Raw genomic sequence first — 25,801 nt, forward strand, 5'->3', positions numbered from 1 at the left:
GCCACATAGTTGCCCAATGAAACAGTGCATTGAGGTCAGCTTGTAAGTTGGAGACATCCTGTAAAGAAGTTAATCCACTGCAAAGCTTGGTGTCACCTGCAAAGACTGAAATGCTACTTTTAGTCCCAGATCTGATATAATTTATAAAGATATTAAAAAGTAAGGGTCCCAACACTGAACCTTGGAGTACACCACTGATAACCTTAGACCATTCAGAGTAATAATCATTAACCACTACTCTCTGAATTCTGTCTTTTAGCCAATTTTCTATCCAATTGCAAACCAAACTTTCCAAGCCTGTAGACTTTACCTTACACATTAGCCGTGTGTGGGGAACTGTGTTAAACGCTTTTTCAAAATCTAAGTATACCACGTCCACAGCCACCCCTCTGTCCAAGGTTTTCCTTACCTCCTCATAAAAATAAATCAGGTTTGTTTGACAACTTCTGTCTTTCATGAATCCATGCTGTCTGTTGCTTAAAATGTTTTTTTTTTCCAGCAAGAACTCATCTATGTGGTCTTTTATTAAACTCTCCAGTATTTTCCCGACTATCGAAGTTAAACTAATAGGTCTATAGTTACTTGGCAATACTTTTTAAATATAGGCACCATATTGGCCATACACCAATCCAGTGGTACTATTTCAGTCCTTAACAAGTGCCTAAAAATTAGAAACAAAGGCTTTGAAATGACAGCGCTCAATTCTTTTAGGGTACGTGGGTGGATGCCATCTTGTCCAGGTGCTTTATCCACCCTTATTCTGTCTAAATATTCTGTCTGGACCATATCACTTTTGAGCCATTGTGGATCATTTGGGGCTGTGTCAATACCATCCTCTTTATGGTCATGCGCTCCCCCATGCTCCTTTGTATATACAGAGCTGAAGAAAGTATTTAATAAATTTGCCTTCTCTTTGTCCCCAGTCACCCACTCCTGATTATTTTGTAAAGGGTCTGCATACTCAGACCTAACCTTTTTACTGTTAATATATTTGGATAATTTTTTGGGGTTTGTCCTACTATCTTTTGCAATCTATCTTGGTAATAAATAGCACATACTCAGACTGGTCTGGGGTGGTAAGCGGGGTCCCCCAAGGCTCAGTCCTGGGACCAACCCTGTTCAATTTATTCATAAACAGCATTGAGAACGGGATCAGTAGTACGATATCAGTTTTTGCAAATGACACAAAATTGGGCAGGGCAATAACTGCACAGCATGAAGCAGATATCCTACAGAATGACCTGGACAAAATAACAGAGTGGGCAACGACATGGCAAATTAGGTTTAATGTGGAAAAGTGTAAGGTTTTGCACTTGGGGACTAAAAACATAAAAGCACAATAAACGTTAGGGGGGAATCAAAAATGGAGAAAGATCTGGGAGTCTTGGTAGAGGATAGACTAAGCAATAGCATGCAATGTCAAGCGGCAGCTGCCAAAGCCGGCAGAATATTAGCAAGCATAAAGAAAGGGATGTATTCCAGAAATAAAACTATAATCCTACCACTTTATAAAACTCTGGTCCGACCACATCTGGAGTATTCTGTGCAGTTCTGGTCGCCAGTCCTCAGGAGGGATGTGTTGGAGCTGGAGAGAGTCCAGAGAAGGGCAACTAAACTAATTAGGGGATTGGAGGACCTTAATTATGAAGAGCGTCTACAATCACTTAATTTATTCTCCCTGGATAAGAGACGCCTGAGAAGAGACATGATAACAATTTATAAATACCTCAATGGTGATCTCAGCATAGAAAAAAAGTGATTCAGTCGCAACGATTGCATGAGGACTCGAGGACATACAATGCGATTAGAGGAGAAGCGTTTTGACCTCTGACAACGCAGGGGGTTCTTTACTGTTAGGGCTACAAGAGTGTGGAATTCTCTACCACAAGAGGTGGTTTCTGCTGGAAGTATGGCTACTTTCAAAAGACTCTTGAACGTACATCTCAAGGATCAGAACATTAAGGGGTATGAGAGATGATTGCGGCCACGCACGCCTACACAGGTTGAACTGGATGGACTATTGTCTTTATTCAACCTCAACTACTATGTAACTATGTAATCTGTCGTTCATTTTGAATTTTTGCTTCCTTGATTTCCTTTTTACATATTCTGTTATATTCTTTGTAACAATTAAACAATGATAGTGTTCCTTTATTTTTATATTTTTTAAAAGCTCTTTTCTTTTTATCTATAGCTATTTTAACTTTGGCCGTGAGCCACATAGGTTTTATTTTTTGCCTTTTAATCTTATTACCCATGGGAATATACTTTGCAGTGAGTTTGCATAAAGTCTTTTTGAAAATTTCCCATTTCTGTTCTGTGCTCATCGATGCCAATATTCCCTCCCAGTCTAAATCCTGGAGAGCAGCCCTCATCCTTGGAAAATTTGCTCTCTTAAAGTTAAGTGTTTTTGTATTTCCTGTATGCGTTTTGTGCTTACAGCTAACATTAAAAGAAATCATATTATGGTCACTGCTACCCAGATGTTCTTTTATATGAACATTATTAATAAGCTCTGCATGGTTTGAGATTACCAGGTCCAACAGAGCATCATTTCTAGTGTGGGCCTCAATAAACTGCACCACAAAATTGTCTTGTAATAGGTTTATACATTTTTGCACTTTTTTTTTAAGTAGATTTTATTGGAGAAGTGAACAGTACAAAAAAATCATAAGTGATTTTTTCTTGCTCCCAAAAAATAACAGTTGCATTAAGAACATTTTACATTGAGGATACAATGCAAACAGGAAGCTTACTATGACACAAGATGCCAAACTAAGAGTAACAGGGTGGGAGAGGGGAAAAGAAGGGTGGAGAGAAAGCGGGGGGGGGGGAGGGGGGATAGAAGGAGGGCTACAAAGAGAAAGGACCCGGATAAATAAAGTAATCTTACAGGTCAATCTTTTTGGCAATACACAGGAGCAGAGCAGAGGCTGAATGGGTCTGAGGAGGAACAAGGTAACTAGGTGGGGGCCAACACAGTTTAGTAGGAGGTGAAGTGGCACTGCGGTGGAGGCCATGCGGTATAATAGCCAAGGTGATGTAGCCTCAGTCCATCGTATCTGTGGGTAGAGCTATGTAAATTCTTTGTTTTGGAAATCCATATCCTGAGAGGGCAATGTTTTAGCTGCAAAGAGCAGCCACTTGCGTTCAAAATGGGCTATAGAAGTTGCATGAGTAAAGTCCGTGTTTATATAATCTTTCTTAAAGAGAGCACATAGTTCTTGTTTGAGCTGGTCTATGGTGGAGACAGAGGGTGTTATCCATTGAGACAGGATGGCTTTCCTTGAAAGCAGGAGGCAAGTAAGAATCCATGGTAAGTGATAAGCAGAAGGGCCGTTAGACTAGGTCAACAATTGTTAGTCCCAGTATCCAAATATGAGGAGATAGGGGTCCTTTGGGGTCATTAAAAGTGTGATCTTGTTTATGAATGCAATAACTTGGTCCCAGAAGGTAGAGATGAAGCTGCAGAACCAGAAGTGGTGTCCGAGAGAGGGTCTAGGAGATCTGCACAGGGGGCACAGTCCCGATTGTGGGTTATTTTTGTCTAGTAAAAAAGGGACATGGGCGCGATGGAGAATCTTCAGTTGAGTTTCCCTCCAAACTTCATTAGGGGTTAGCCTGAGTGTCTTTCGATATCCCTCAAAGATCTTGTGGAGGGAGTCAGGATCCGGAAAATTTTTGTTCCAATTGGAGGCGGAGGAGGAGGAAGTTGCCGTTGAGGAGTATTCCAACAGAGGTTTGTAAATATTGGAGATCCCGTAAGTACGGTGATGGAGGAGCTTGTCGGTGAAGGGATATTTGAATCCCGTTGGGCCCACCATGGATGAATGTCTAAGGTAGCTGTGGCATTGAAGTAAGTAGAAGGAGTGGGTGTCAGGAAGTTTAATGTAAGACTGTAAGACTTGTTGCAGAGGAAGGAGGACGCCAGTGGCCTGGTCATAGAGCTACGCAAACTTTGTCATCCCTTGTTGTTGCCAGATGGTGTAGGCTTTGTGAGATAGTCCAGGAGGGAAGGAAATGTTACCCCGGATGGGGAGGAAGCTAGACATGTATGGGGGGCGTTTCAGGAGTTTCCTTACCTCCCTCCAAGCAATGGCTATGTCCCGAAGAAGAAGGTTGTGTTGAAGGGAAGGGGTGACACTCTTCCATTTGCAATGAAGTAAGGCCGACAATTGGTAGGGATAGACCATCTGAGATTCCATGTCAAAGTTTGAGTAGTGTGATGCCTGAGTGTCAGGGACTCAATACCCTGCGTAGGTGCACTGGCACCACTAACTGGCGAACGCCTATGCGCACATGCATGCGCTGAGGCTACCATGGGTAGTTTGCGGCTATCTTGCGTTCGCGTGAACGCACATGCGCACGCAATCGGCTTTTGCCGCCTATTTAAAGCCAGTGAGTCATTGCTGTGTGATCATCATCTCTCCTGTACCCTGTGCCTGTTTATTATCTGCTGTTCCTGTTTATCTGACCCGGCTTGTCTTTGGATTCTGATTAGCTGCTGCCCGCCCTGACCTTGGCTTGTCCTGACTATTCTCCTGCCTTATCCTGATCTGTTTATCTGCTACCAGCTATTGGTTCTGGACCTGCTCCTGGCTCAACCAGGGAATCCGGGGGACCGCCACCTTGTGTTGGCAAGCAGCCAAGTCCATCCCCACCATCTGGGGCCCTGGTGAAAACCGGCTAACACTTAGACTCTGCGCCTCTGGTGAACCTGTGCCACGCCAGTTACCCGGTAAGCCACTCCTCTTACGTCAGGCTCTGCCAGGTTCCACGTGACACTGAGAGATCCAGTCCAAGGCTGTTCTGTACAGGCAGGAGAGGTTGTATAGCCATATATTGGGGAGACCCGCCCCACCCTCGCGTCTGGGGAGACATAATTTGGCCAGAGAGATGCGTGGCCTTTGCCCTTCTAGAAGAATTCAGATAGGGACCTATTGAGCAATAGGATGTCTCAATGTTTAAGCAGCAGAGGAATAGTCTGCATTGGATAGAGGATGCGGGCAAAGCTAATCATTTTGATTAGGTGGCATCTCCCCAGGAGCGAGAGTGGGAGACCCATACAACCCCGCAATTCCTGAGTAATTCTCCTAAATAGAGGGGGATTGTTAAGCGTGTAAATTGAAGAGGGCAGACTTCCAATCTTAATGCCCAGGTAGGTTATGTGTGACTTCGCTAACATGAAAGGTGATGAAGACGCCCAAGGAGGGGACGAAGAAGCACCTAAGGGGAGGATCTCACTCTTAGAGAAATTTTTGCAAAGGCCAGAGCATGATTTAAAGGTGTCAAATATGTCTGTAATCACTGGCAGGGTTGGATGTGAAGATTAAGATATCATCTGCCAACAGGGATACCCGTAGTTCCCCTGAACCTGTAGGGATGCCATGAAGAGGGGCGACGAGTTGGAGGTATCTGGAAAGGGGCTGAATGGCCAGGTTGAACAGTAGGGGGGAGAGGGGGCAGCCTTTCCAAGTTCCCTTATGGAGGCAAAATTCGGGGGTGAGGAGAGCAGCCAACATCAATCTGGCCAGGGGAAAGGCATACATGGACCGTATTAAGTATGTAAAGGGGTCGTGGAAACCCATTTAGTCCATTACGAGGTTAAGCCAGGTAAAGCTGACATTATCAAATGCTTTTTCCGCGTCCAGAGAGACGATGGGCAGGTCTTTTGAGGGGTTGGATTTGGCGTATTCAAGGGCCAGTAATACTTTCCGTATGTTGAGGGTGGCGGACCTGCCCCTCACAATCCCCGATTGAGCCGGGGTAAGAAGGGAAGGGATGATTTTCGGTAATCTGGTGACCATTATTTTGGAGAGGTTTTTCGCATCCAGGTTCAGGAGCGATATGGGCCTATACGAACCGGGTTGAAGGGGGTCTTTGTTTTTCTTGGCCAGAAGTTTAATGGTAGCTTGGTAACTAGGGATGATCGAACTTTTCAAAAGTTCGGTTCGGTCAGAACATCCGAACTTCCCGAAAGTTCGGCCCGGATTTCAGAACCCCATTGAAATCAATGGGACCCGAACTTCGGTAATCAAAAAACACGAGGTTTGGGAGTGGATTGATCAAGGGCCAATGACCAAGTTGAAGTCACCTCATGTTAGGTGAGGGACATTGGAGTGGAGGAGTTATTTTGCGGAGATGTCTGCAAGGAAGTTTTTGTATTAGGAGCATAGACATTGGAGATAACATATTATTTTTCATGTATGCGAACATGGATAGAGATAAAGCGACCATGGGAGTCAGTGGTAGTAGAAAGAATGTCATAGGCCAACCTCTTATAAAGCAGGACTAGTAACCCTGCTTTGTGCGATACCGCCTCCGAGCCCAGCACCTCTCTTACCCAAGACTTCCTTAAACGATGGAAGTCCGAGGAGGTGAGGTGGGATTCCTGTAGGAGAGCTATGTCTGCATTCAGACATTTCAAGTGATGCAGAATTTTAGACCGCTTGCAGGGGGACCTAAGGCCCTTAACATTCCATGAGATTAGTCTCATATAATGTTAGCTAATGCAGGATAATACAGGGAGGTATGAGAAAGTGTGCATTGTGTGGGGAGGAAGAAATAGAGTATTGCCTGAGATGATGAAACCTGGGGGTCGAGAGAGGATCTGCGGGCGTATGAGGTTATACGTAGTTGAGGATCAGAGATGGGGGAAAACTTAAAGAGAGAGATGAGCTGAGTGGGGCTAGGGTGTAACCAAGGGGATAGAAGTAGAGTAATAACAATACAATCAAAAACTTTGCTTTTTTCCACACACATTCAATGAGGGAGCCGGTTCCCAAATCAGTCACCCATGTTGACTAGAAAGTGGGGGGAAGCCCACACAAGTGTGGAAAAATAGTTGTGAAGGCTCCATAAGGCAACCACCTCTAGGCGGCAGCTATAGGAAGCGGCAATATCAGTGAGTATCCGGGAGCAGGTACCAACATTGGAATATAACCCATCCTGGGGGAGGAGAAATATAAAACAAGTCATAGAACACTCATACTCACACCCAGCCGGGGTGGTCAATACGGCAAGGCCAAACATCAGCCCCAAGAGGAGCAGGAGGGAGGAAGACTATCACTGGCCATGCAATGGGGGCTTTCAACCGAGTCCCTGGAGAGCGGGGCGAAGGGAATGACCATTGTTGGAGAACTTGGGGCATTTAGGAGATTCCTTCCTTGGGCTCCGTTGGACCAGAGGACGTTGAAGTGGTGGGGTCCTGGGCAATGAGGAAGAAGGGTCTTCTAGATGGAGAGATTGCAGGTACGCGTCCACTTCTGAGGGATCTTGAAAGGACAGCTGGTTCCCATCAGGAGATTTCAGCCGAAGAACCTCTGGGTATGCTAGCGTAAATTTAATTTGATGAAGGTGGAGTTTAGGGCAGATGGGTTGGAAGGCTTTTCTCTTTTTGGCGACTTTGACAGAGTAGTCTGCAAAAATCAGAATCTTGGCGCTGTCAATAATAAAGGATCTGGCTTGCCTAGATTTTTGAAGAATGGCCGCCTTGTCGGCATAGTTAAGGTATTTGGCGATAATTGGCCGTGGAGTTTTGTGGTCTGAGGCGGTGGGCTCTCTCAACCATAAAGGGTCCTTGTAGGCCCAGGGTCTCAGGAAAACGTGTGGAGCAGAAATTAAAGATGGCGGTAGTGGGGAGATATTCCAGCACCCCGACAAAGCGCAGGTTACTCCTCCGCGATCTGTTCTCCAGGTCTTCTATTTTCTGGAGCAGGTATTGGATGGACTTTTCTTGGGCCTCTTCACTCCTCTGGGCCAGGTAGACTTCATCTTCTATGCTGGATATGCGTTGTTTAGCTTCATTTAATCTGTGTGAGTGCTCAGTCAGCTCCCTTTTGATTTCCAGTATCGCAGCATTAACAGTCTTCTCCACGGAAGCAGCTATTGTGGGGGCCAAGAGTGCTGCCACTGCTTGGACTATGCGTTCTGTGTGTGGATCTCCAGGGCCAGCAGCTGTGGACTGTGCAGCGAAAGAAGTGTCCATGTCTGTATATGTTCCCGGCCGGTGGAGGGTAGGCCGGGGCAATGGCCTCAATTAATGGTGTGCCCGGGGCCACGGGTCCGCCTTTTTTGAGGCAGCAGTCCATCCGTGAAATTAAGGTATGTCCGGGTGTTCGGGGGCTCCGAGTGACCGTGGGGGGTGGTCGCCACAGTGTGAGAGGATTTTAGAGGCTGGTTTGAGTGGGGTGCAGTTGGACCCGAACAGAAGGCAGCTAGTGCATGCGGTGCCGAAACGGGAAGTCAATTTTTGCACTTTAACTGTTCCAGCAGTGCCATCACTCCAGTCAATGTCTGGGTATTTAAAATCCCCCATTATTAACACTGTCCCAGCCTTTTCAGCCGTTTCTATCTGTGCCAGGAGCTGAGTCTCCACCTCCTCATTAATACTGGGAGGTCTATAACAATCTCCGATGATAATCCTTGTATAATGCACACCCATATACATTTCTACCCATACTGCTTCAGACTCAGCACACTCTCCATATATATGTACAGTATCTCACAAAGTTGAGTACACCCCTCACATTTTTGTAAATATTTTATTATACCTTTTCATGTGACAACACTGAAGACATGACACTTTGCTACAATGTAAAGTAGTGAGCGTACAGCTTGTATAACAGTGTAAATTTGCTGTTCCCTCAAAATAACTCAACACACAGCCATTAATGTCTAATCTGCTGGCAACAAAAGTGAGTACACCCTAAGTGAAAATGTACAAATTGGGCCCAATTAGCCATCCCCCCCCCAGTGTCATGTGACTCGTTAGTGTAACAAGGTCTCAGGTGTGAATGGGGAGCAGGTGTGTTAAATTTGGTGTTATCGCTCTCACTCTCTCATACTGGTCACTGGAAGTTCAACATGGAACCTCATAGCAAAGAACTCTCTGAGGATCTGAAAAAAAATAATTGTTGCTCTACATAAAGATGGCCTAGGCTATAAGAAGCTTGCCAAGACCCTGAAACTGAGCTGCAGCACGGTGGCCAAGACCATACAGTGGTTTAATGGGACAGGTTCCACTCAGAACACGTCTCGCCATGGTTGACCAAATAAGTTGAGTGCACGTGCTTAGTGTCATATCCAGAGATTGTCTTTGGGAAATAGACATATGGTTGCTGCCAGCATTGTTGCAGAGGTTGAAGGTGTGGGGGTCAGCCTATCAGTGCTCAGACCACACGCCACACACTGCATCAAATTGGTCTGCATGACTGTGGTACAAGAAGGAAGACTCTTCTAAAGATGATGCACAAGACAGCCCACAAAACAGTTTTCTGAAGACAAGCAGACTAAGGACATGGATTACTGGAACCATGTCCTGTGGTCTGATTAGACCAAGATAAACCTATTTGGTTCAGATGGTGTCAAGCATGTGTGGCAGCAACTAGGTGAGGAGTGCGAAGACAAGCTTGTCTTGCCTACAGTCAAACATGGTGGTGGCAGTGTCATGGTCTGGGACTGCAAACGTGCTGCCAGCACTGGGGAGCTACAGTACATTGAGGGATCCATGAATGCCAACATGTACTGTGACATACTGAAGAAGAGCATGATCCCCTCTCTTTAGAGGCTGGCCCGCAGGGCAGTATTCCAACATCATAACGACCCCAAACACACCTCCAAGAAGACCACTGCCTTGCTTAAGAAGCTGAGGGTAAAAGTGATGGACTGACCAAGCATGTCTCCAGACCTAAACCCTATTGAGCATCTGTGGGGCATCCTCAAATGGAAGGTGGGGAGCGCAAGGTCTCTAACATCTTCCAGCTTCGTGATGTCATCATGGAGGATTGGAAGAGGACTCCAGTGGCAACCTGTGAAGCTCCGGTGAACTTCATCCCCAAGAGGGTTAAGGCAGTGCTGGAAAATAATGGTGGCCACACAAAATATTTACACTTTTGCTTAGGGGTGTACTCACTTTTGTTGCTAGTGGTTTTGACATTAATGGCTGTGTGTTGAGTTACTTTGAGGGGACAACAAATTTACACTGTTATACAAACTGTACACTCACTGCTTTACATTGTAGCAAAGTGTAATTTCTTCAGTGTTGTCACATGAAAAGATAGAATAAAATATTTACGAAAATGTGAAGGGTGTACTCACTTTTGTGAGATACTGTGTGTGTATATATATATATATATATATATATATATATATATATATATATATATATATATATATATAATATCACTTTGTTATCTAAAGAAATGAGAGTTATGGTTGAATAGACAGACCCATGGTGGAAATGTAAAAATTGTTCTGCTCCATACAGGGTATACAGGTTCAGGAGCTGAGTTGGTAATTAGGTTTATACTTGGTTGTCCACCTCCAGCTAAAGCCAAAATCAGTCTTGCAGTGGGAGTGTCTGTCCAGTAAATTGATGAGCAGGAGATCCCTAGGTGGGATTACAGGAGGAAGAACTCTTAGAGGAGAAATCATCAAAACTGGAGGAGCCAGAATCTGGGACAGTTGTTTATAGCAACCAATCAGCTTCCATATTTCATCTTCAAATCTTAACTAAACAAGCTGAGGATAAAGGCTGATTAGTTGATCCAGATTCTGGCTGATCCAATTTTGATAAATCCCACTTAATGTCATATTATCAGCTTTCCCTGATGGCTGTAATCATATATGTAATATTACATAGTTACATAGTTACATAGTTAGTGAGGTTGAAAAAAGACATCAGTCCATCCAGTTCAACCTATGTGTGTGTGTTTGCTTTTAACCGTACATTGTATACCCCTGTATGTTGTGGTCTCTAAGGTGTCCATCTAATAGTTTTTTGAAACTATCAATGCTCCCTGCTGATACGACTGCTTGTGGAAGAGAATTCCACATCCTTACCGCTCTTATAGTGAAGAACCCCTTACGCACTTTAAGGTTAAACCGCCTTTCCTCTAGTTTTAGTGAGTGGCCACGTGTCTTATTGTATTCCCTTTCTCTGAATAGTTTGTTCCTTATGCTCGGGTCGCCAGTACAGTATTTGTACATTGATATCATATCCCCCCTCAATCGTCTCTTCTCCAGAGAGAATAGGTTCAGTGCTTGTAGTCTTTCCTCATAGCTGATGTCCTCCATTCCCCTAATTATTTTTGTTGCCCTTCTCTGGACTTGCTCCAGTTCCAGCTCATCCTTCCTGAGGACCGGTACCCAGAACTGGACAGCATACTCCAGATGTGGCCGGACCAGAGTCTTGTAGAGTGGGAGAATAATCTCTTTATTTCTGGAGTGAATCCCCTTTTTTATACATCCCAGTATTCTGTTGGCTTTGCTTGCAGCGGCTTGGCATTGCATGCCACTACCAAGCTTGTTGTCTACCAGTACCCCCAAGTCCTTTTCCATCCTAGACTCACCCAGAGGTTCCCCCCCTAGTGAGTAGCTTGCTTTCTGGTTTCTGGCCCCCAAGTGCATTACTTTACATTTTTCAACATTAAATCTCATCTGCCATGTAGTTGCCCACCCCGTTATTTTGTTCAGGTCCACTTGTAAGGTTTCCACATCCTGCATAGAAGATATTGGCATGCTTAGTTTAGTATTGTCCGCAAATACTGTGATTGTACTAGATATCCACTCTTGCATCTTTATCTGATTTGTACAGTGAAATAAAAGCACCCCTAAAATCTGCTTATAGATCTATTGTAGACAGCTTAGACAACATGTCTGTTGCTCTTAAAAAAATATATAGAGGAGGCGCATGCGCAGAGTGCTCAGATATGGCCACATAGCTCCGAGGCTCCGTCTCACCCCGGACCATCCAGCTCCATCCAGACGGCAGTGAGCGTCACAGCCGGCCCTAACTACCCTCAATCGAGTCCGGACACTACAGTGGTACCCCCCATGGCCCCGGGTTTGGTCCGCAGGAACCTCTCCAACACCCCGGGATTCGGAGCGGAGGCTTCGGGCCTAACAAAGATGGCGCCGCACGCGCCGGAGGACCACAATTTCGGATCGGAGGGGATGGAGGACAGCTCTGCAGGGGGATATCAATCGCCCCATCCGCATTCCGCTGGCTCTGCGAGTACCATCCCTCATGTTGCCCTGTCATCTGCCTCCACAGAGTCGCTCCTAGAAAGGTCTATGGGAGACATGCTGCACACCCCAGCCCGAGGCCTACAAATTACCTCTCAAATTACCCACACCATCCAAACAGATTTGCAACACTTGGGAGCCAGAATTGAGATCCTGGAGTCCAAAATGGATCAAACAATCTCCAGGACCAACCAAAACACAGACCGTATTCAAGACCTCCATGACCGACTGGATGCAGCAATTTCTAAAATCGATGACCTTGAAAATCGCTCCAGGCGTTACAACTTTCGTATCAGGGGACTTCCCGAATCTATTCAAGATGTTCCAGCTGCAGTTCAGGAACTTTTATCCTCCCTTATTCCTAACATTCCGGAACATAGGCTGGAACTGGATAGGGCCCACAGGAAAGATAATCTCCCCAGGGAAATCGTGGTGAAACCCCACTTTTACAAGGTGAAGGAGGAAGTCATGCGACTTGCCAGGAACTCGGATCGTATAGAGATCCAAGTACACCCGTTCCAAATTTTTGCGGACTTATCACCTCTGACGATCCAGAAAAGGCGTTCTTTTAAACCGCTTCTTCATGTTTTATCCCAAAAAGCAATCAAGTACTGGGGGTCGTTCAATTTTCACCTTTCTTTTGCCTACAAGGGTAAGACACACGGATTCTCCAGCTTTCAGGAAGGCGAGAAACTCCTTCTACTTTTGGGCTTCATCTCCCTGGACCTATCACAGGCGCTGCATCAACCTCCTGCGGGACCCTCTAAGCGCCCGTCTCCGGCTAGCCCCATAGCCCCTGCCTGGCAGAAGCAAAATTCCAAGAGGTCCAAGGATTTCCATGTCACCTGAACTGCCGTGGGCTAAGCTAATTGTCCTTTTTCTCTACGTTTTGGGTCTCCCAATTTGAGGGTGTTGCGGACACTCTCATGGGACTTCGGTCCCTTCGGTCCTTAGACTGTGAGGACTGGTTTGGTGTGTGTTTTTTTATTTTTGGCATGCATGGACAAGCCATCTACACAGTTTTTGATTTTACCCTCCTCCCCCATTCCCGTTTTAGCTATCGCACGATAGCGGGGAGTTGATGGGTGGTCCCGGGGCCGGGTGAGCTCAGCGACTGCGCCCTCTGGGGTGGTTCAGTCTTAACCCGGGGCCCCCCCCTCGACTCTGTTGGTTTGCAGTCACGTCCCTCTGTACCCGGATGTCACCTTACTTTTTTCATTGGCAGAGGGTGGGGGTCGCTTGCTTTGCTCGATTATTTTGCTCGATTTTACTTATTTTTTATGTTTACAATGTTTTATTGGGCTTGGAGTTTGGTATGGTCTGGGGCGCGTGCTTTGCGCCTCCCTCTGACCCCGTCCAGAGCAGTTTGCCCTGTGCGGTGTCAGACGTCTGTCTGCATTTCATGCGGACAGGTATTCCCATGTACTGTCTGGGACTAGGCAGGCCTGTCCCAGACTCTGGGGCTGAGGGGGCCCCCCTGGCTTTACGGCTTTAGGGGCCTTTGGGTTGGCCCTCCTCATTCCCTACTCTTCTTCTTCTTTTATGTTCTGCTTTCTCATATCTTCTCCTTCTTTCCTTAGATGCTGGAGTGGAATCCCTTTTTCAGCCTGAAGGTTGGTGTTCAGTCAGGATGGTGTTCCCGATACCCTGGCTCCCATTTGGGCTCATGTCCACAGGTGAGCCGGTATTCACAATGCGTTCTTCCTCCTCTCTGGACATATGGCTGTAAGTAAATCTGCTCTTGCTCCCCTTAAGATAGCAACTCACAATGTTCAGGGCCTGAACTCTCCCATCAAGAGACAGAAATACTTTCAACATGCCCATTCCCAAAAACTTGACATACTCCTTCTTCAGGAAACTCACTTTCCTGTGACTTACACACCCAAATTCATCCACTCCAAATATCCTCAGTTTTTCCTGGCCAACGTAGGGACTAAGAGCAAAGGAGTTGAAATATGGGATTTTCTCCCACGTCAGAAGTCAGAGATAAGGGAGATACATCTTGGTGTCAGGGACTTTAGAAGGAACTCAGTACACTTTTGTCTCCTACTACACCCCCAACCAGGGACAAACCCAGTTCTTTGTCTCCATGTGAGCTAAACTTGCACCGTACCTCGTAGGTAAACTAGTTGTGGGGGGGGATTCAAACACGTCATTTGACAGAATGCTGGACAAATCTAGCCCCAGACGAGCGTGTAATTTATGTCCGCCCAAACGCGGCCTCACTATTGCCAAACATTTTCACTCTCTAGGACTCATAGAAATTTGCCGAGAGCTGAACCCCACTTCCAGGGAATATACACATTTTTCTGCCCCACATGGGACATTTGCCAGGATTGATCACATTTTCTTGTCATCAGTAGATGTCCCCCTGGCCGTAAAAGCATCTATTAAGGATTCCCCGCTTTCGGACCATTCCATGGTTCTTTTGACTTTTTTGACCTCACAGGAATGGGACGGGGTGTATAGGTGGCGTCTGAACGAATCCCTACTCAGTAATCCTTCTCTCTGCAATATGCTGGAAAAAGATATTACTGAATATTTCCAATTGAATGATTCGGGAGATGTGTCCCCTGAGACCCTGTGGGCTGCAGACAAGGCAGTCATGCGGGGGAAGCTTATCCAGTTGGCGGCTAAACTTAAACGGGAAAGCCAAATTGATGTAACTAAACTTGAACGGGAATTTCAGGAATTATCCAGGTCACACAGAAGGCAGCCTACACTGGCCTCCCAACGGCGTCTGGAGGCGGGTCGTCTGGCCCTTAACATGGCTCTTACCACCCGGGCTGAGAAAAGCATGCGTTGGTCTAATGCTCAATTTTATTACCATAATGACAAAATAGGTCCCAGACTGGCATCCAAATTATCTCCCAGACCTAGATCTTTTGCGTTCCCTAAGATTAGAACCCCCGGATGGCACCCTGACTCAGAACCCACAAAAGATCATGAATGCTTTTCATAGGTTCTACTCCCAACTTTATACTTCTACACAGGGTCACTCCCATCAGGCCAGGGCAGACTTCTTGGATGGCTTGTCACTCCCCACCATATCTAAGGCACATAGGGCTAATATGGAATCCCCTATTTCTGATCTTGAAATTTTAGATGTGATTAAACATTTGAAAAAGGGATCTGCCCCCGGCCCTGATGGATTTTCCTCTGGCTATTATAAGAAATTTGGACCGGTGTTTGCCCCGCATATGGCCCGCTTTTTAATTCCCTTCGACAGGGTAAGCATATAGAGGCTTCCGCCAATACGGCTTACATTTAGGCTATCCCAAAACCTGGCCAGGACACCTCCGATGTTAAGAACTATAGACCAATCTCTTTGATCAATAATGATTTAAAAATTATGACAAAAATTATGGCCAATAGGCTTGTGGACTTTATAGGTCACTATGTCCACAAGGACCAGGTGGGATTCCTGCCGGGCAGGCAGGGCCCAGATCAGATCCGCAGGGCTGTGGACATCATCTCACTTTTGGGGGCGCCTTGGGATGGTGGGAGGCCCCAACAGGGCTTCCTTCTTTCCTTGGACCTCCAGAAGGCCTTTGATACTGTGGAGTGGCCGTAAGTGTTTGATATCTTGGGAAGGTGGGGTTTGGACCCTCCTTTTTGAATATCCTCGAGGCCCTTTACTCAACTCCCAAGGCACAAGTAAAGCTGCAGGGCCACTACTCGGAAGCTTTCTCGATTTTTCGGGGCACTAGACAGGGGTGCCCACTGTCCCCTCTTCTTTTCGCGGTCGCCATCGAAATGCTGGCTATCGCGGTTAGAAGTAATCCCAACATTCATGGTATTACATGCGGAGGTAGGGAACATAATTATTCGCAGACGACCTTCTCCTCTTCCTCTCGGACCCGCTCATAACTACTCCTAACCTTCTCAGGCTCTTAGACGAGTTTGGGAAGGCCTTGGATCTTCAGGTCAATCTTTCCAAGTCCGTAGCATTGAATTCCAAGTCCGTAGCATTGAATAGTCTTCCTCCTGCTCTAATAACAAACCTCCAGGACCATTTCCCGTTCAACTGGGCCTCCTCCTCCATCCCCTATCTTGGGGTCAATTTAACTGCTTCCATTGCATCCTTGTATCAGGCTAATTACCCTCCTCTCTTCAAAAAACTTTCTACTGAAATGGAACTGTGGAGCAGATGGAACATCTCCGGGCTGGGAAGAGTTCATTCGATTAAGATGAACCTTCTCCCCAGGATACTGTACCTATTTCGCTCCCTCCCTATTCCAATAGCTAGGGTGAAACTTAAAAAGCTTCAATCCAACATCACAAAGTTTATTTGGGGTGGTAGGGGACCCAGACTTCCGGGGAGGGTTCTAGTCAGAAGCAGACTACAGGGGGGCTGGCGCAATTTTCGGTAATCTACGCGATGGGCAGTAGACCGGACTGGGTTGATATTGAAAGACAAGAAATTTCCAATCACACCATAGACTACCTAGTTTGGTCTCCTCCTCACCGGAGACCTCCTATATTGGCACCCACCCTGTCTCACTCTATTGCACTCTGTGACAACTTATACAAGCTCCCTACACTCATATCGGCACATAAACCCCTGACACATGTTTTCAACAATCCGGAATTCATACCGGGCATGGACATAAAAGCCTTCCAATGGTAGACTAATAAGGGGCTGTTCAGGATAGGTCACTTCCTGTCGTCCCAAGGCCCTTTGTCAGTCACGCACTGTGTTAGTAAACTAGGTATGCCACTTGCAGAGAAATTTAGGTTGAACCAAATTAGACATTTCCTGTCCTCCAGAGTCGCAGGTTCTGATGCTGAACCCCCCGAGCCACATCCTATGAAGGCTGGTGCTCGCAGGCTCATGTCCAGAGAGGTGGTAGATCGCTGATCTATGGGGCATTGATCGACTCGCCCAAGAAGCCCCAATACGCACTTTCATGGGAACGGGATCTCGAGCAGTCATGGGAGCCGGATGTCTGGAACTCCATCTTTCCGAGGGCATTTAAAGGTATTTTGAACATGTCTTTAATAGAATCTAATGTTAAGATTGTCACTCGTTGGTATCTTGTTTCCACCCGTTTAGCCAAAATGTTCCCGGGAACCGATTCCCTATGTTTCCGGGAGTGTGGACATCAGGGCTCCATACTTCATATTTGGTGGGAGTGTCCTCATATTCGCAGCTTCTGGAATAACATTTTTAGCATGATACGCAAAGTTACTGGGCTGTTGATTCCCAAGGTTCCGGAAGTGGCACTGCCTAATGGCGCCCTGGGTGAAGGGCCCAAAAGCCAGTTTGAAACTGCTACACTTTATGTTGTTGGGAGCGAAACTTACCCTGGCAGGAGCGTGGAAGTCACCATCGGTCTCGGCAGCCAAAAGAAAGATCTCCTGGATCATGTCCCAGGAGAAGATAGTTAGTATTTTCCGGAATGAGCAGGCTGATTTTGATGCAATTTAGGAGCCCTGGTGTCTATCACCCCTCCTTCACCCTAGCAGCATTCCTTGGGGGGGAGGGGGAGGGGAACCCCTTCCAGTCTCACGGGTTTTACTACTCGTCTCGGTGGGGGCCCCCTTCCCCTTTCCCCTTACCTACACTCTACCTCCACTCCGGCATCTCCCTACTCTTTCTCTTCTCTTGTAATCTTCATTTCCTTCTTCCTTCTTTTCCTCCTCTTCTATTGCTCTCCCTTTCTGTGTCTCCTTTGGTTTGTTTTATCTGTCGCTTTCTCAGGTATCTTCGTTGCCCTGGACTTGGGTGCCCGAAATATTCTGTTATTACTGGATCTCGGGACACCTCCCTAGTTTGTTTGCAGCTGGCAATGATGTTTTTCCACCCATGGTTGATGACCTGTTTTGATTGATGTAGGGGAGTCTTTGGACACTCGCCTTGTTCACAGGCTCCCTAGGTTTGTTCCTTTATTATTTGTTCTTTTATGATATTCAGTTATTTTTCTGTACTGCACTTGAATTTATATTGCCCTACTGTGCTACATGGGGGTGCTGGACGTGTAATATTTGGTTTCTATGACTTGATTTTGATACCTGATCTTGTTTGTATTTTGTTCTTACTTTGAAAATAAAAAACTTTTGCAAGTAAAAAAAATATATATTTTCTAAGGTTTTCTTCTGTCCATTTGGATATTAAGAATTCCACATTAATTATAGACTGTTTTCTTTCTTCCTAGATTAGTTATGGAGCCAGAGACACTTTACTGAGTGATAGAAAGAAGTATCCAAACTTTTTCCGGACAGTTCCGGATGATGAGATGCAATATGTGGCCATAGCAAAGTTACTGGAAAGGATGAAGTGGAACTGGGTCGGGATCCTTACATCTGATGATGAATACGGAGAAAGGGAGATCCGACAACTCAGCAAACATTTATCTAATCATGGAATTTGTATTGAATTCAAGATTCTGGTGTCTAAAGAGAATTATAATAAAATTCCTGCAGAGCTGCAAACCTCAACTACGGAAGTTTTTATTATTTGTGGCTCAGTTAGTCTGACTTATTACAAGTTTTTGTATAATAATCTCCCTTATTACACAGAGAAAACATTTATTATACCAGATTCTTGGTCAATGAGTGAAATGTTATTTGCTCTCAGTAACTGCAGCTTGGTGTTCACGTACCCATTTCTCTACATAAAGGGATTGCTGGAATATTTGTATAATATTTATCCATCCAGCTGCCCAAATGACCCCCTAATAGAGGATATCCTCATTACTCAATATAGATGCTTTTCAAAAAACCAAATGAAAAATGTTCTTATTCCACTCACAACTGGATCACCTCTTAGGAACTGCAGTTTGGAGACACTTCCTCTTAATTTAAATTTTCCTGATGAGAAAATATCCTATAGAGTGTTTATCTCAGTCTACATTTTGGCTCAAGCATTACATGACATGGATTTCTCTTTTAAAATAAATAACAAAAAATCTGAAATAAATCCACACACACTAAAGTATAAGGTAAGAGGGTTCAATAAAAGTTTACTCGTATCTTCTTATACTCGGTCAGTTTAGTATTGGAACACAATGTGCCCAGACAACAATTACACCCAGTTTAGGTTCATGTTTAGTTTAGAGGTATTTACCCTTTCACTTCTGGAGTTGTTTTTTTTTTTTTGCACCCATGTTAAAAAAATCATTTTAGGCCTATAGATTATGTACAACTGCCAAACAGTATATTTAATAAAAGCAGAGACATTGGAGGAACAATGCTTGCTGTATCATCTTTTTCTGTCTGATTCCAGTGCAAGGGTTTACCAAAAAAAATGGTAATTTTTCGGGCATACAAATTTAATGGATTACCCACTTATTTGTTAAAATATAAAATATGAGGTTGCACTGAGTAAAAAGGTACCCAGTATGTCAATCCTTATAATGACCTGCACCTTTAAAATGGTGACAAACTTTAGTACCTTCACTTTTCTATAGGTAATGCTTTTGAGGCTAAGTTCATCTTTTGGAACATGTTACAGGGCACATCCATATTTAGGGTGAACAATGTTCCAGCACATGTTCCCTCACCCCCCCCCAAACCCCCCATGCCAGTGGGTAGGGGGTTCCTCTCCCCCAAAACAGCAGCCACATTTAAAATCAGCATGGCTGTGCGGGGCTGGGAATGAATGTCCTGTCTAATTTTGCGGCAGACAGAATTGTAGTATCGAACTTACGGTTCCAGCGCTGCGGGATGAGAGAGTAGATACTCTGAGCTCCCGCCGACCCTCCACAAAATCCATCTAAAAAACAGCACAGGGGGACTGGACAGTAGTGGGCGAGCCTCCGCCGGGATCCCTGCACTACTAGGCGCCTATGTATCATTTTCTAGAACAATCGCGGACCTCGCCATCCACGGCTTCCGGCGGACCCGCCGCCATGGAACACACCCCCACCGCTGCCTCACTTGTGGCCACAGCATCAGAGGGACAGGATGTGAGTCTCTCTCCACATAGTGACCCTGCACTGATCCCAGCCACACCACCCTTTCTGGCCATCTCAGGACAGGCCGATCCGGCCTATGCAAAAATAGCAGAAGCAGTGGCAGCTTTATTAATCCCTTCCATACCATAGGCGGTGGAGGCTTCAGGTACACAGGTCATGCAGAAGCTCCATAAAGAAATTGGCCAACACAGTCATCGTACCACTGAAGCAGAGCACAGGATCTCCTCCATAGAGGAAGAAACAATGCAAAATTATTCTACTATCCAGGCACATGAGGAAGCCTTACAAATATTACAAGATAAATTAGAGGACCTTGAAAATAGGTTCGGGAGGAATAACCTCAGAGTTATCGTGGTCCCTGAATCTTTGAAACCGGACTCTCTGGTAACATTATGCTCCTCCGCCATACTGTCAGCACTGGGTACCACTGCACAATGCATAGTAGAAAGAGTGCACTGAATTTGCCCACCCTCGGACAGTCGCAAAACCCCATGCCCCGTTATTGTTCGTTACTTAAATTACGCGGACAAATATCTGATTTTCCAACAGTTCTGTCACCAACGTACGCTTCAAATAGAGGGGCATAATCTTTTATTATTCGCTGATTATTCGGTGGAGGTTTCAAGAAAGAGGAAAGCCTTCTCACAAGTATGTGCGACACTATTTCAACACCAAATCAAATTTACACTTGCATTCCCTGCTGTTCTTCATCTTACGTCAGCGGAGGGGGAACATCATACCTTCCACTTGCCCATAGAGGCGGAGCAATTTCTCTCCCACAACAACCTACGTAACACAGAGACCCCCATCTCCCATCCGGAAGAAAGCTTTGTCTCGTAAGGCCCAACCTAGCCCCACTAAAACATCCACCAAGAAAGTCAAGTATGGAGGCTCCAATCCTCGCAGGATGGACACCTGAACTTTATCACAACTCTCAGCTGTCTTGACAAAACTGGGGCTTGTTCCTTCTCACACTGCCCCACCCCCCCGTCAGCTATGATCTTGAACATGTTGACACCCGGGTCTAGTGGACCCATTATTTACACACCTCACTGGTAGAAAAAAGTGAAGTCCTGACTATGTTTTTTTATTATAGGACTGTTGTCCTATTCTCTCTGCCAATGTTTTGTTATGCTGTGCCCTAGGTCTCAAGACCATACCTGTTTTGCCAACTGCTTAAACGTATTTCCCCCCATAATCCCACTGGTCGTTCAATTCGCCCTGCCATTACCTATAGTACCAATATACTATATCTCGCTCCCTTTCACCAATGGCCCCCTTAAAAATTTTCTCATGGATTGTTAAAGGCCTTAGCTCGCCTAATAAATACATGAAAGTGATGCGCCACCTTAAACGTTCAAAAGTCGATATTGCCATGCTCCAGGAAACCCATCTACTGGCAGAGGATTTCCACAGACTTAAAAAGCTTTGGGTAGGTGAGGTAGTGGGAACACCAGCTGATGGTCGCAAGGCCGGCACTGTCATCCTTCTACACAAAAATTTACCGCACAGGATACACACCATAATTTGCGATGAATCGGGCCAACGGCTCTCGATACAACTTACCCTCTCCTCCCGTGAGGTCCAGATCACTAGTATTTATGCTCACAACGCTCCCTATCTCGAGTTTTTCTGGGATACAGTTTCCTGGCTTGCGCAAAACCCATCTCCCCTACACATCATCGGGGGCGACTTCAATTCAGCCATGTCCCAGGATGAGGATCGTAGGTCCCGGAAACCATGTACATTGAGCGCCAAAACACAATGACCCGCACAAGGATCCCCTTTAGCCACCATGGTGTCCACTCTTAATTTGGTGGATACCTGGCGGCTAGGTCATCCGGTTGACAGAGAATTCTCGTTTTACTCTCCCCCGCACGACTCCTTGGCCAGGTTGGATTACGTTTTTTTACCGAACCTTTACTACCTGCTATTAGAGATACAGAAATATGTGAAATAGCGATCTCGGATCATGCCCCCGTTTCAATTACGCTGGATATTTCACCCCCTCAAAACTCCCCTAAAACTTGGAAGTTCCCTTCTTATCTTGCACAAAGTGAGGAACTAGCCCACTATATATGGTCTGCATGGGCAGACTATACCCTACACAACCAGGAGCACACCTCCTTCCCAATCCTCTTCTGGGAGACCGGAAAAGTCGTTCTCAGGAAGAAAAAGATTATTGCGTACACCTCATCTTTTAAAAAAGCTGCCCTCTCCCGTTACAAACAGGCTAGCCAAGACCTTAGACTTGTGCAACGTGACCTGGCTATTTCTGACACCCCTGACCCCCTCGAAGCCTGTAAATCTGCAGAGAGGCAATTTGACCATTGGGCTGCCCAGCTTGAACAACAACATAGGTCTCACTTTGAGGTGCAACTATATCGGTTTAGCAAAACAAACTGAGCAGACTTTTGTCCAGACTTGTCAAGGGACCACACACCCCCACGCACATCCTTTCCCTTAAAGACAGCGACGGCCGGGCCTCCAGATCCCCTAGTAGAATTGTTAACATTCCTAGAGCGATACTATGAATCTTTATACTCAGAAGACATTGTTGACTCAGGGAAGGCTGACTCTTTCCTTGACACCCTCTCTCTCCCCACACTTACTCCCGATCAATTAGACTTATTAAACTCACCTATCACACCCTCCGAAATCCAATCCCCCGTTAAGTCATTCGCAAACCATAAAGTGCTGGGTCCTGAGGGCTTTACGTCAGAATTTTATAAAATGTATTGTGGTACCCTCTTGCCTACCCTAACGACATTGTACAATACTGTCTGGAACAATAGCACTTATTTTCCGTCAGGCCTATTTTAAGCTCCTAGCCAAAAAAGGTAAAGACACTACTCAGGCGGGCTCCTATCGTCCGATTTCACTCCTAAACTCTGATGCTAACATTATCTCCAAAATAGTTGCACAGCGGTTAGCATGCGTTCTCCCTGGCTTTATACATCCGACGCAATCTGGTTTTGTCAAGAGCAGATCAGCTACGTCCAACATCCGAAAAGTCCTGATATCCCTAGAATATGCCAAAGCTAATTCCACTAAACCACTTGCCATTATTTCATTGGACGCCGAGAAAGCTTTTGATAATATAAGCTTAGATTGGCTTTTTCGCACTCTATCCAGGTTCGGCTTCCCGGGTCCACTACTCCACTACATAAAGGCCATGTACTCCAACCCCTCAGCCCATATAGTCACCTCTTTAGGTATGTCAAAAAGTATCCCTCTCAATAAAGGTACCAGGCAAGGCTGCCCACTCTCGCCCTTGCTATTCAATCTTGCCCTGGAAGCCATCTCCCGTTACTTTCTACAATCACCAACCTGGCATGGTATCTCAGTAGGTAGGGTGGATCTGAAATCGGCCCTATTTGCTGATGATATGCTCCTTTTACCCCTGACCCTCAATCTGATCTGCCCCACCTACATATGATACTGAACAACTTTTGTACCTTTACGGGTTTGCGAGTCAACTACAACAAAAGCGAGGTTTTACCTCTCACAAATGTCACCTTATGGAACTGGAACAGGTCATCCCCTTTTTCTCTAACAAGCCAACAAATCACTTACCTGAGAGTAAAAATTGGGAGAGACACAGCATCGCTTTACAATCTTAACCCCCCCCCCCCCCGCTAATTGCTAAAATTAAGCAGGAGTTGTCGGTCTGGAGGACTCTCCCCTTATCGTTCTTTGGAAGGTGCCACTTAGTCAAAATGGTTAGCTTCCCCCGTCTTTGTACCCTCTACAGACAATCCCTATGCTCCTAAAACATAAAGATGTCCAAATGTTCATAAGAGCCATCTCCTCCTTTATTTGGAACTTCAAAAGACCTAGCATATCCATTCACAAATTGCACCTTCCAAAGAGTGACGGGGGAGCTGGTTTACCTGATATAAGGTTATACAATTTAGCATGCTTACTAAGACACGGGCTTGACTGGCCTTCGGGCTCCTCTTTTTACCCCAATTATGAACTAGAATGAAACTTGGTTCACCTTATCAGCTTTCCAGAGTACTGCATCCCTCTCCCAACCTATATTGATCAGAGACATGCTAATTGCTTGGAGAGAGGTTCGGAGAAGGCTCAACCTCCCTTACAATGTATCACGGTTTCTACCCATTCATGGAAACCCAATGTTCCCTCAAGCTACCGATTAACGGGCCTTCGTGGAGTAAAAGGACAAAGGTCTTCTCTACGTTTCCTCCCTGATCCAATCAGATCAGACTATAACTCCCTGAAATCCTTCAGCCTTCTTGCCAAAGAACATCACCTTCCAGCCTCTCACGAGTTTCATTATCAGCTAATCTCCTACATTTCTTCATATACCAAGGACATTGCCAAGGGCATTTAAACTTCCTTACTTGACAGGCTGATTACCAATAAGTCCTACTACATCTCGGACACTACAAACAGCTCCAACAAGCCCTTAACAAACTCTCAGCGGATACCCTCTTTGGGAAATGGAACAAGGACTTCCCTGGGGCTGATCTTGGCGCACAAATTATGGATGGTTACCTTACTGGAAGGAATCGCAATTTAAACAAATCTACGATTCATTCATACCCTTCATCTCAAAACCAACTTCTGGCCCTCCTCTCTCTTGCCCTCAATGTGGCACCCGCAAACCTTCATTGGCACACTGGTTCTGGTATTGTCAACCAATTGCCACCTTCTGGGATCAAATCATCAGCTATGTGCGAGCAATCACTGGCATGACTCTAGCCAAATCTCCTCATACTCTTCTATTTGGGATCGACCATTCGGATGACCCGACATCCCCCCCAAGACAGAAAAACTTTCACTTTGGACTCATATCTGCCTTCTGGCAGCAAGAAAACCAATACTCAAATCCTGGACTGTTTCTTCGCCACTGTTACTATCCATGGTTCAAAAGGACCTCACAGCGCTTCTTTTCAAGGAGAGAACAATTACTATTCTACAGAATTTGACCAATACATGTAAATTCTTTAAAAAAATGGTGTAAATTTATTGAATACACTTTTTCTGCATCGGAAATTTTGACTATTATGACTGTCTTTCAGTATACTCAATGGTATCTTCAGGCCTCTATTACCCATTCCCTGGGCAAATTGAAAGTCCAAACCTCACAGTCTGGATAACTGAGATTCCCATTCCCCTCTCGACCAAACCATCCTTATATCATATTTTTTCCCGCTTTCCCTTCTAGCTTAAGCAATGTTCCCCGATGTTTAGGCCTACTAGTTATTTTGTTCAACTAGTTGATGGATAGTAAACCAGTGCAGAGTCATCCGACCTTTAAGGTGGTTCTCTCTCCCCATACCATGCGAGATAACCTACCTTTGCAGACTCTTTCAAATCTGATCTGTTTACTATGTCTTTCTTCGTTGTTTATGATTGTTCTTTTATGCTCTGTTCGCGTATGTCTGTTTCACTTCTTTAACTGCAAAATTGTGTCATGATAACATTGTACCACATTTTTTTTTCTTTCTCTAATAAAAATATATATATATAAAAAAAAAAGAATTGTAGTATCCATGGACTGTGATTGTACTGATCAGTGCACTCGTAGTCCATTCACAAATCCTCCAGCTTTCTAACAAAAAGCCTGTAGAGATGTATGGGCAGAAAGCTGAAGGACTTGTCTGCAGGAGTCGGACATTGCACCCACAATCCACTCATACCAGATAACTGATAACAGGCCTAACATTTTAGTTCTCACTCATGTGTGTTAAATACGTGTGTAGAAAATTGAAGCTTAAGTGTGCAGGCGCCCATGCTATCTGTGTTTATTTTTGTCTATGTGTGTATGTGGGGGTGGGGGAGGCTCATATACAGTATATGCATTTTGAGATGTTAAAGTGCTTGGA

General features: G+C 45.4%; 1 protein-coding gene across 1 annotated transcript; it reads left to right on the forward strand.

The window, feature by feature from the left end:
* Positions 1-15,098: 15,098 nt before the first annotated feature.
* On the forward strand, positions 15,099-24,303 carry LOC309564008 (extracellular calcium-sensing receptor-like; the record flags this gene model as incomplete). The annotated part of the gene is made up of 4 exons (XM_082268635.1): positions 15,099-15,257; positions 18,186-18,971; positions 23,701-23,849; positions 23,955-24,303. 4 exons carry the CDS (start codon positions 15,099-15,101, stop codon positions 24,301-24,303), a joined length of 1,443 nt encoding a protein of 480 aa, XP_082124761.1.
* Between the last annotated feature and the right edge of the window lie 1,498 nt (positions 24,304-25,801).

This window comes from Pelophylax lessonae (assembly GCF_965119305.1).
Source record: "Pelophylax lessonae genome assembly, chromosome: 1".
NCBI lineage: Eukaryota > Metazoa > Chordata > Amphibia > Anura > Ranidae > Pelophylax > Pelophylax lessonae.